We start from the raw sequence: 11,649 nt of genomic DNA, 5'->3' as shown, positions 1-11,649 counted from the left end.
CTGAAGTGTTGATCCAAAATCGGTGTAAATATTACCCTTTTTAGGTGTATTGGGGTTAAAGTTACCCTTTTTCATGTTAATTTTACCTTTAAAAAGGTGTAAAATTAACATTAAAAAATGTTGAAATATTTTTTTAATTAATATGAAAAAAGTTAATCGCACCCTCTTCTTTTTCTCAGTGTACTTACTAATTTTCCAAAATTGATACACTACTGGTGAATATTTCCTAAATAATTTGAATTCTTTGAATACGAACCCGCTATCTATTTTAGAATTTCACAATTTTTGCTTAGTACCACTTGCCCCAGCATTTTTGAGAATGGTCACAAAATTACCTTTTAGAAATCGGCTCGATAAACGTATTTCGCGTTTATCGTCCTGGGTTCCGACAATTTTTAAATGTTGTATCAGCATCTATAAAATGCGTCTACTCTCATTTCTTTATAAAGATGAACCAGCGCTCATATACTTTTAATCATTCTCCCTTCTAAGTAAGAAATGGTTTTTATACTCTAGAATTTTCTTCCATGGTTTAGAACATTGGTCCCAGGTACAAAAGTTGTTACCTATACCAATGTCTATCCATTGACATAGGTCCCGTTCGTGGCGATTCCGGAACCGGATTTGACCAGTCTCTTAACGCAAAATAAATATTCTCGAGTGCTTTAAGCCCTACACAGACTTACCATTTAAGCCGAGAGACGGCTTAAGACAATTATAATCAAAATAATGAACAGACTACATTTACATTACTTTCTGACTAATCCGTATCTAGGCTTAAGCCGAGAAACGGCTTAGTGGGAAACCGATGGAAATTTGGTCAAAGCATTACTTTGATTATAATTACGTTAATCCATCTCTTGGCTTAAGTCGTAAGTGTGTCTAGGGCACTAGTCTATTTGGGATCTAAAGTTCGTACACTCAATTCCGGGATTATGCACATTTTCGGGACCGAAAAAAAAAACGCGCGAAATGGCACCATGCATCGAGAAAATTTGCATAGCCGCAGGGTTCTTTTTTAATAAATCGGCCATAGAACGAATTTCGCGCGGAGTAGGGGAATGTTGGCATGGTTCGCATAGAGTGAACCTTCAAACAATGCAAATTTTCTCTATGTTTGCAAAGAACTAGTTCGTCATTTCTTAACCATAAGATAGATAATTATTAAGGCCATGAGACGAGATGAGAAATGGTAAGTCAGCCCTTTGCAAACAAAGAGAAAATTCGCATTGTTTGAAGGTTCAGTCTGTGCGAACCATACCTACATTCCCATAAAAGTAGTCAAAATAAAAAATTCAACTGAGTAATTGAAATGCATTAACAAACAGTACTTTTTGGCCAGAGTTCTTCAATAAATGGGTAGAATGGTCGCGTCATTGTATATATTAATGCGTATTTCAAAAATTATTTCATAAATTGACTCCCAATGGTATGCAAACTTGCATAATTGTATGTGCATAATTCCGTCAGGTGCATAACCACGAAGTGCATAATGCTGGGATTGAGTGTACTTGTTCGTAGACTTCTTTTTCTCTCTGCTCATCTAAATCAACCAGGAGACCTCAATATTTCGAACTAGAAATGATTTCGAATTAGAGGAAAGTTCGCTACCTTCGGACGACTTAAGTTTCGGAAAACTAACTTGGTTTACAATGCTCCTAATGGATTTGATCCATGGCACTGGACTAGCTATTAAATTATAATATTGTAATGGATCAAATTAATTAAAAACGTTAATTGATTAAAAATATGCCTTATTCAAAGGTAGCGTGCTTTCCATTATCTAATTTAGTCCTATTTTTTATACGAATCCATTCCAGGATTTTATGCTCAAGTTGTTACTGAAAATATTTATTTTTCTATTTGTTTACTCCATTTTCCTAATTTATTTTAATGATTACAATTTTAATCCGAAAAACAGATAAAGATTGAGTGCAAAGGGAACAATAGGGGAATGCGCGCTACCTTCGGACGACTTAAGCTTCGGACAATTCAATTTTTTCTCTATGCTCCTTATGAATTTCACCCATAGCTCTTTTCTGAAAATTTGAGGCATAGGACTAGCTATTAAAATATAATATTATAATGGGCCAAATTCATTTATAACTCATTGAAAAAAAAAAATGATTTGTGGGAAGCATAAATCGTCCGAAGGTAGCGCGCTTTCCCCTACAACAAGAGATTTTTATTTCAAAAGAGGATTTCAAAACAAAATTCATTTATTCAAATGAGTCTTCATTTTAAAATTCCTTTAATTAGAATATTTATCAAATTCGATTATTTTCAAATATATTTTTTTTATTCCTAATAATTATTATTGATGTATAATTTAAATGTTTATATTTACATTAATTTCATAGGAATTAACATCTCTTTAATCTAAATCATTGTCTCTTTGCCTCTCTATTTATCATATGAAAGTGCATTTATGATATAATCATTTGATACTAGTGTATAATACAGGACTTCATCAAATATTATTGCGGATAATGTAATACAAACAGTGCAAAGTGAACGCAAATTCATTAATGTGCTTCAGTAGATTTTGAAGAAAGAGATGTCGAGAGAGGGAAAAAGTAGAAATAATTGAATAAATGATATGAGACAATTGTTAACTTTTAATTAGGAAGTCTCAGTGATTTTATTTTCTCCGTGTCTTTCTGGTATTCAACACAGATGATCCGAACGAAGAAGGGCAGATGGAGACAAGAAGAATGAAAAGCGGAAGTAATACTTGAGGCATGGTCCAACATAAATTGCGACAATTGAATAAATGATTGACATAATTTAATTTTTTTTATCACAACTTTTTACACTTTATTCACTCACATAAGTTTTAATGTGATTCCCACACAATATCATACACATAATAGGATTAGATTCAATGTTGAATGGAAGTGAGTGTAGATGCCTTAAATTGAATTACAGTGCAGAGTTTCAGCGAAATTTGTGTGAGTTATATCTTTAAATAAGTGGAAAATGTATGTGTTCAAAATTATAATTGAATTTGGTGAAAAGGCTCTTGCTGCACAATTGAATTGAGCGATGTGTGGAAGAATTTTCCACTAAAGTGAAAGATATAGGGGGAAGAGTGTCAGAGCTTGATAGTTCTTTTTTTGTTGTTGTGTGTGTGAGATGGTTTTAGGAGCTGAAACTATAAATGCTCTATCTAGGCGTTGCTAATCCCACAGTACGGCCAACCACACCAGAATAACCGGATGAGATGATGTTGAAGAACAAAAAGGATTCTATTGAGTTGGCTGGGAAATCTGTGCATCCGCATCAAAGGGAGATGTATGCGCAAGAGGCGGGAAGATCATCAGCCAGCATATGCCTGTATCAGTTTAGTCCACTCTGCCGGATACGTTTTTTGGACATACGCCAGCGTCCTCCGAATTTGACTCATTTCAGTTGGCGTGCACTGTACAAGTGGACGATGAGATGAACGTGGCATACAATTTCGTTGTGTTGACGTTTTGGCGTGAAAAAGAGATAGGAGAAAACAGTGAGAGATTTAATATTTTACCCTATTTTCATTGGATAGGATAACAATGGTCTTGTATTCTAGGAACATCACTAAATGCATTTTAAATATGCAGATAAATATATTGGTTTTAATAAAGAATGCTTTCATTTTATACAGCAGATTGGTAATGCTGTAGCGGTTGTCATTCATGTAAATCATTTGGAAACCTATGCTTAAATTGGCTGTGGAAGGATATCTTTCATTCGATGTGCACATTGTGATTTCATTTTCTGTTTTAATAAATACTAAAATCTATAATATTTTTTATAATTCTTTTTATTTGTTTTTTTTTCCTTATTCTTGTATTGTATTTTGATTATGATATAATTTCTTTTTCTCCTTTTTTATTGTTGCAATTCTCTGTTGCTCAACTGCCATACAGCTATCATAGCTTGGCTATAACTCTTGCCACTACAACACTCGTGGACAAACTCACGATTAAAAATCTCAAAAAAAAAATTGTAAAAGTGCAAACCTGACAATATACAACCTGTGACGGGGTTTTCCATCGTTTTCATCCTGGAGGTTAGTCACCAACGCTAAGACGGCGATGGCCGCAATGTATAGTGAGTTTAGCATGAGTATTTGTAAATGATAATAACTCAATAAATACAATACAATAATAAACATGAATTAGTTTTTTTTAAACTAATTAGTGAATATAGATTTCGCTAAAGAAAAGATTAAAACAGAGTGCAATTAATATGCACATCGAATGAAAGATATGCTTTCACAGACAATTTGAGCATAGGTTTCCAAATGATTTTCCCAAAAATCAATCAATTTTCGAATTTTTATCCAATTCCGATAAGAACTATAAAAAATATTTACAGCGATCTCCAGATAGCTCACTGTAAGTAAATACTGATTTTTTAATTAAAATTTTTCTACCAAGCACATAAATAATTTGATATATCAAGCAAAAGGATCATCGCTTTAACTTTGGTTTTAGCAATTAAAAAATTACTTATACGTTCAGCCATTAATCATTGAAGCATAACTGCTAAATTTCTATCGTAAAATGGAAAACGTAAAGAAAATTTACCCTAAAGCGCTTTAGTGGAAAATTTCTCCATATTATAATAATTTTTTAAATTTAGTAAAATTTTGGCATGGACAGAACTTTATTTTACTCATTGGTTTTATTTTTTTTTTAAATCCTTTCAGAAATCCATTTTCACATTGTGTCCAATAATCCTTTAAGGACAAGAGGGTCAAAAATTGGGGTTCAGAAAAATCACTTTTTCTGACTTCTTAGAGCAAAATTATAAATTTAGAAGGGAGTAGGAAAAATAAAATTGGGACATCGGTGCTCCAATCGTCCTTAAAGAGTTAAGCTCAAAGCTCAATCATATCCTAAATATATCACTTTAAATATTGTTCAAAAGAAAGAACAATAAAAGAAAAATTTTACGATTATTCGCGTACCAAATGATTGACCTTTAGAAAACAAGAAAAACTAAAATTCAAAGTGGTTTAAGTGCATAAAAGTGAATTTATGTCTTTTTGTGATTGGTGTCACAAAGATGTCAAGGTACGTTTGTTCATTAAATCCTAAAATTTTCAATTAGGTTTTTAGCAAAAGTATCACGACTAAGAAATGCATTTTTATTTCAAAAACAAAAAAAAAGTATCAATGTCAAGTCTATTAAAAATTCTTGCTTGAAGTAAAGTGAAGATTGTGAGATTGAGTCTTGAAAAACAAATGTTCTAGATTAGTAGATTTAATGAAATAATAATTTATCATGGAGAATTTACTTCATATTGCCTGATTGATCTCAATTTGTTTACTGACCAACAAATTTATGGTCACCTTGAATTGATGTTTCGGTGCAAATAAATTAAGTATATTTCTTAAAACGTTATATCTTTCATGTGTTCCATTCAAAACTGTGATAAGGGGATTTTTGGATATAGTTTTACATGGGGATGGTCATTTAAATAAACTAACCTGAGGACAGCTTCCTCGGAGCACGAATGGTGCTAAACCTGTGAACAAAATTCAGTGAGGAGGAGTGCACGTGATGTATAAATTAATCAAAAACTTACTCTTCAGGCGTCTGCCCACAGGATCACACGGTGCTTCCCCAATGGCGCATTTGAGTTGTCGCATCAAGTAGCGCTTATCCTGGAGCGCCTTGTCGATGACTTCATCGGAAACAGGAGGACGGGTGTTGCCAACGGATGCTGAAGAAGTCAAGTGCACTAGGATAACAAGAAAACTCACCGCAATGCACATCTGAAAAGGAAAATTTACTGAAATTCAACTCCATGTTGGTTCAATTTGGGTGAAATGCTGTAAGTGTATGTGCTCAGATGGAAAATAGTGTTAAAGTACGCATGTAGATGGGTAATTAGTGATACTCATTCAACCTGAAATGTGAGAGTTTTTCATTAGAAGAAATATTTGCTGAGTATTCGAGGAATGTGCTTATATCATCGCATTACAATTTTGAATACCTATAGTAAGGGAAAATGAATTTCAGGAAAAGTGAAAAATGAAAAAAAAATTCTTGTTAGAAAAACTTTTGAAAATTTATTTTGGTTTTTTAATAATTTAATCCACTATAATCCACACAAAATTGCATGTACTACTTCAGCTGAATAATTAAAAAACTAAAAGGCATATCGCTTTGCAATTTTGCCGTAAATTAGATTAAAAAACCATTCATATTTTGTACAAGATTTAAAAAAAAAAAGAAAAATCGGAAATGCAACTATTAGGGATTCATCTATAAGATGATTGCCCGCGTCTTTAGTATTTTGAAGAATTTCACTATTCATATTTATAAATCTTTGAATAATTTTAATAAAAACATAGAAATTATTCGTTTATTTTAAATACTATTGTCATAATGAAAAATATATGAATATTCCGATATAACTAAATTTAAATGAAAACTATTTCTTGGTAAAAAATAATTAAAGGATATCCAATTTTCTTTTTGAAATGTACTCTGTATGATTTGTGATTTGAAAACATAAAATTTGTCTGCGGTGGATCAGAATTTGGAAAACAGAAAGAAGGATTAATTTTATTTATTCATTTTATAAATATTAACAATAAAACAAAACAGTATAAAAAGCTATAAGAATAAATAATTCTAGTGGTTCTTGCGGGGTTTCAATAAATGTCAGATAAAATAATAAAAAATAAGATAAAAGATAATAATTAATAAGGTCACAAATCAAATGTCTCACAAATTACCTCGATTCTATAAAATATTTTAAGTTTATCGGATTAACGCTTATTAAGACAGAAGTTAAGGGTATGGTGGACTGATCAGTAAAATTTCCCAAAATCGCGTCAGAATCATTTTCCCATGATAGGTTTATAAGGTATATTTATAACTTCAGTTAAGCCGGTTTTCAGACAAGAGGATTAGTTTAGTTCCAGAGGGTCTCAAAATCATAAATTGTAAGCCATTTGATTGGTTTTAGAATTTAATAAATCATTTACCCTTAATAATACAATCCTAAGTTATTTTTTTTTAAAATTTAGATTGATAAGAATTTATAGCAGTTAAACCATATGGCTAAGCCCTAGTTCTGAAGCAGGGATCCCAAGTGTCGTAATAAACAAGACCGTTGGTTTTTTGGTGGATAGATCTTCGACTTAACTCACTGTTGTGAGTTCGATTCTGTCCCGGTGAAAATATCTGAATGTATAGAAAGACATTTTCCCGTGATATGAATGTCGTAATAAAAATGCACCACCTCTGTCCAAAAGTTCTGGGAGCATGGAAGTATAGCATCAATATTGCGGGAAGGCACTCCTGGGCTATCTATGATCATCAGATTCTTCCAATACGGGATATACGACAACGATTAATTTGATTAATAATATAGTTCTGAAGCCCGTATTAAATCGTGACCAATTAACCGGTAAGATCATATCCGTTAGCAAAGTTATTATCAATTACACATTACTTCTTTTATATTATGATAATGACCTTGAACTATTTCTTTTACCGGCTTCTCAAGGTCAAAGGCTAAAATCCACATTTAACCATATCAGTTAAAAAATGAACCCTGCAAAGTGGTTCAATTCAAAATGACAATTTTTACGGTCACAGATATGTTTGGAAGAAATATTCGCCTAGGCTGCTTCTAAAACATATTCGAAAATCATTAAAAAGCTTGATCCAATTTTGAGAAAAACAAAACAAAATTTTGGAGGGATGGAGAGAGGTGAGGGGCGAAAGGTAAATAAAACATCTAAAGATATTTTTTTTTATTGACGGTCATCTAAGACCGGAACTTGATATCTTTTATTGTTTAAGCTCCAGACTGATAACAAGTTCAAATAAAAGCGTATTATATAACTGCTCTCTTTTTTAGTTCGAGCAGTAAGAAATTATGTTTTTAAATTCATTTATTTTACTTTTTTCCTAATTTTAGTTTCTGATGGAGAACCGATAGTGAAAGTTGTGTTCTGCTTTTCAGTGAGCCGTGGTGTAATGGTTTAATCCAAAATTAAAACACTTAATTTTCCAGAGCTTTCGATACTGTGTCTTGTATTGTGTCTTCTTCAGTGTCTGTTTGAAAGAATTTTATATGGAAATATAAGGAATATTTTTCCATTTTAAAATTTCTACAAGGTTGTTCAACTTACTCCTTGGTATTGTTTTATGTTTCCAATTAATTTTGGGAGTTATATAAGTCCTAGAGGAATGCTATTAGTTAAGTCGTGAGGTCTTCCTGTACCTCACGACGATATAAATTTTAGTAAACCTGACGTGTAGATTTAGTCTTATCTGAGGTCCTTGAAAGTCATGTAACCGAAAGTGACAAATCGCTAAGTTGAAATGCGGCGTCAAACATTCTAATATTTATTATTTGATAATTTTACCGAATTTAGCAATATATAAACATAAAAGAAGAAATTCTTTATTTGTTTAGGATCGTATCATAATATTCAATTTTGCCATAAGGGGCATGACATTTTCTATGTTTCCCATATGTTTCTAGCGAGCCGAAAAAACTTTTGACTTTATTAGCTGTTTTCTGTCATTGCAGAATGAATTAGCAAAAAATACTAATACAAAATAAAAGCCAATTTAATAAGGAAGAGGCAACCGAAAACCCTAAATTGGCAACCTACGTAGTTTTGGAGATATCTCGTGAAATGTGTACGAAAACAGGGAAAAAATTATACTAAAACCGGTCGCATTTTTCAGAGCTAATGTCACCCCCCTAATTTTTAGGATCGTAAAGCATATCATAAATTAATGGTCATCGTGACGTCGGCGCTCTTATACAAAATCTATATCGCTCCTTGGAAATTACAAGGGGCCAACTCAATCTGAGCCATTTTTCAGGAGACAGCATGAAAGATCCAACTTTGTATAAATAATTATCTCAATTAAGTATGTTAATAATAATAATTTAATTCTTTTCTATTTGTATGAGCATTATTATAAACATCGAAACATACATATTTTTACCTTTCTAAATATGTTTTTTTTTTATGAGTTAGCTCTTTGTCATTCTAAATGATTCGCAAATTTTCATAAAATTAGAATGACACGGGATCAATTTGCTTGAGTTAGTCCCTTGTTTCACAAAAATTTGGACGATAAATCTATTTTGTGCCCCTTGACTTCAAACAAAACCGCGCAAGAAATCATAAAGAGCAAAATTTTGAAAAACTTTTCTAATTACGAAATTTAATGGTTTATACTATCTGAAATTTTAATAAATTCTCTGTCTGAGTGCATTAAAACCTCAAAATCGCCAAAAAGTGAGTTGACCCCTTGTAATTTCCAAGGAGCGATATCTATTTTGATGAATGTCGAACTAGTAACATCTTGGTCACTCTACTGACATAGAAATAAATATATTAAAATACAGTAGACTTTCGCTCAATCGGCTCTTTTCAATCAGGCGCAAAATGTTGTTGACCATTTTTGCGTTTGATTTTAAAGCAAATTTGTTCAAATTCCCTGTTGTTCCCCTTGTTTTATCGTGATTCTTTATATTTGAGCGCTTTTTGTGGAATTTGCAATGATTTTGTTGCCCAAATCTCTCGATACTTTGGAAGACATTTTGCCCCATATGCCCGATTGAGAGAGAGTCTACTGTAAGGTCTTCATAACCAAACGTCGTGCCTTTAGTCTTGCAATACCACATTGGATATTGTACAAGTTTTACGGTTTTGAATATACTGTCAGTTACCGGAAACCTCTTGCCGTTAAAGATGTTTTAATCGCTTTCACTGAGTTTAATTCCATTTAATTATACGAGGCTTGAGACTGATAAACCGGATAAACCCTTAATCTCCAAAGAAAAAAATAATTAATATGCAAGACTAGAAATATCGTTCCAGGAAAAGTTTAACTCCCCTAAAATTCTTTCAATCACTTTTTTTTTGTTAAAACGTACAAATTTAGTTTTGAACGAAACTAAAGCCTTGCAATTTAGCCAACACAAAAAAACAAACTCAACAATTGCACATAAAAATTTGTATCTCTCACTATTTAATCGTTTGATTTGAATCTAACGATTTAAGGACAACCAAATCTTTTACAAAATGTTTTTACAAGATAGAACTTTGCACAGCAGAAATTTCAAAAGAAAATGTGAATTTATAATGACATCTTCACCAGTAAGAAACTTTTCAAGTTTCTTGTTTTATCAAAAAGTTTTAAAGCTTTTAATACTAAGCAATATGAGTCACCCTGGATGGATGATCGTGTGTATAAGCAAACTGAATTGTGTTAGTGGTGGAGGTCCAAGTTTATAATCGAATCCAAGTGTTAGCTTTAATGCAATAAAACGTTTTAAATTGAAGCACTCAAGTCTGTAGACGAAGTACAGTCATGTCTCACACATTATGCTAGGATCTTGAGCCAACATAAGCGACAAGAGAGTCAGAACATGTGCACAAAAGGGAAAAGTTCGAGATTATGTGGTCAGTGGGTGATTCAATTGTGGATTGCGGGGGTGTGAGGGGGCACCAGAGTTCAATCTAACAAGGTCTTTCAATTCTCCAACTAGCTAAATGTAGATCCGGCCGAGTGATAGGGTGTTCTGGCCATCTCTGACAGAGTTTCGATGTGATGTTGGATGGGATTTTGGGGGTGGATGGTGTGGTGGGATTTCCAATGAGAGACACCAAATAACAATGGGTGAAGAGAATTCCAAAGATTGAGCAATTGACGATGAGGATTGAATGAAAAAATAAACTTTCATCACATACCCTGAAATTCAATGCAGATGGCGACATTGTTGGAATATTAATTGAGTTGAGTCTTGTGAATTTAATTGAAGTGCAAAACTGATTTAATGATTTTCCCACCGGATGATGCACGAGATGTGAATTTTCACTCAAAGTTTTTTTTTTTAATTCTATCTTCCTCCAAGAAACTAGACGTCTTGCCAGAAGGGTAAGTGACAAAGGGTAAAAAAAGTCACTTTACTACTTTCCGGTCACACAAGAACGAATTTCACCAAATACAACTATTTAGGTTGACGGCACAAATTCAATAGACGTTAAAATATGAAATACTCCTCTAAATAACTTGCCACTCACAGAAAAAGAGCTTGGGAGGAAGGAGTTTGAAGCTGGAGAGCAAATTTATTATTTTGTTCGAGCTCTGGAGGAGTGCAGAAATTGAACTGAAGACTTGAAGTTGCACAGTGTCAGCAGTTTTGGATTTGACGCACGAAAATGGCGAGGGAAAAAAAGAAGATGAAGAGCTTTGGTGGTGGCAAGAAGTTATTTGTATTCCCCTCCTTGGAGTATGTCTCTCCCACTGTGGAGTATCTCTCGAGCGTTCATGCACCTCAATCGAGAGTGACCGACATGGTTTTCCCCGGCAACACAAAGTAATTTTCCAGTTTTTATTCCGCGAATTTCCTCCACCACACCAGATCAAAATATCATCTTGGCCATTTGGTTCATTGCTATCAACCTTCAAAATTGGACTCTTTCTTCATAATGGATCATCAGATCGTAAGGCAATATGAAAAGAGCCGAAATAAATTATTCCATCATTAATATGAGTCATTTGGATATAAATCTTAATTTTAATTTTCACATTTCAAATCTCCGCATTAGAAATGGTGTGATTATAAACTAATCATTAAATTGGTTCTCTTAAACATCTCGCGTATTATTA

The 11,649-nt window shown here is 32.9% G+C and overlaps 1 protein-coding gene across 1 annotated transcript; it reads right to left on the bottom strand.

Moving 5' to 3' along the window:
- Positions 1–2,791: 2,791 nt before the first annotated feature.
- On the bottom strand, positions 2,792–11,172 carry LOC129798677 (ejaculatory bulb-specific protein 3-like). The gene is made up of 4 exons (XM_055842370.1): positions 10,728–11,172; positions 5,576–5,765; positions 5,478–5,515; positions 2,792–3,421 (listed from the first exon to the last, which is right to left on the bottom strand). Exons 1-4 carry the CDS (start codon positions 10,752–10,754, stop codon positions 3,320–3,322), a joined length of 357 nt encoding a protein of 118 aa, XP_055698345.1. The 5' UTR covers positions 10,755–11,172; the 3' UTR covers positions 2,792–3,319.
- Between the last annotated feature and the right edge of the window lie 477 nt (positions 11,173–11,649).

The sequence above is a fragment of the Phlebotomus papatasi genome, chromosome 1 (genome assembly GCF_024763615.1).
Source record: "Phlebotomus papatasi isolate M1 chromosome 1, Ppap_2.1, whole genome shotgun sequence".
Taxonomy (NCBI): domain Eukaryota; kingdom Metazoa; phylum Arthropoda; class Insecta; order Diptera; family Psychodidae; genus Phlebotomus; species Phlebotomus papatasi.
This window is presented reverse-complemented; position numbering and strand designations above follow the sequence as displayed.

Coding starts and splice junctions, on each gene's coding strand:
- LOC129798677 (XM_055842370.1), bottom strand. CDS start 10,754: ATGTCGCCATCTGCATTGAATTTCAGG. Junction 5,766..10,727: donor CATCTGCATTGAATTTCAGG/GTATGTGATGAA, acceptor TTTCCTTTTCAG/ATGTGCATTGCGGTGAGTTT. Junction 3,422..5,477: donor TCCGAGGAAGCTGTCCTCAG/GTTAGTTTATTT, acceptor CCACTTGTACAG/TGCACGCCAACTGAAATGAG.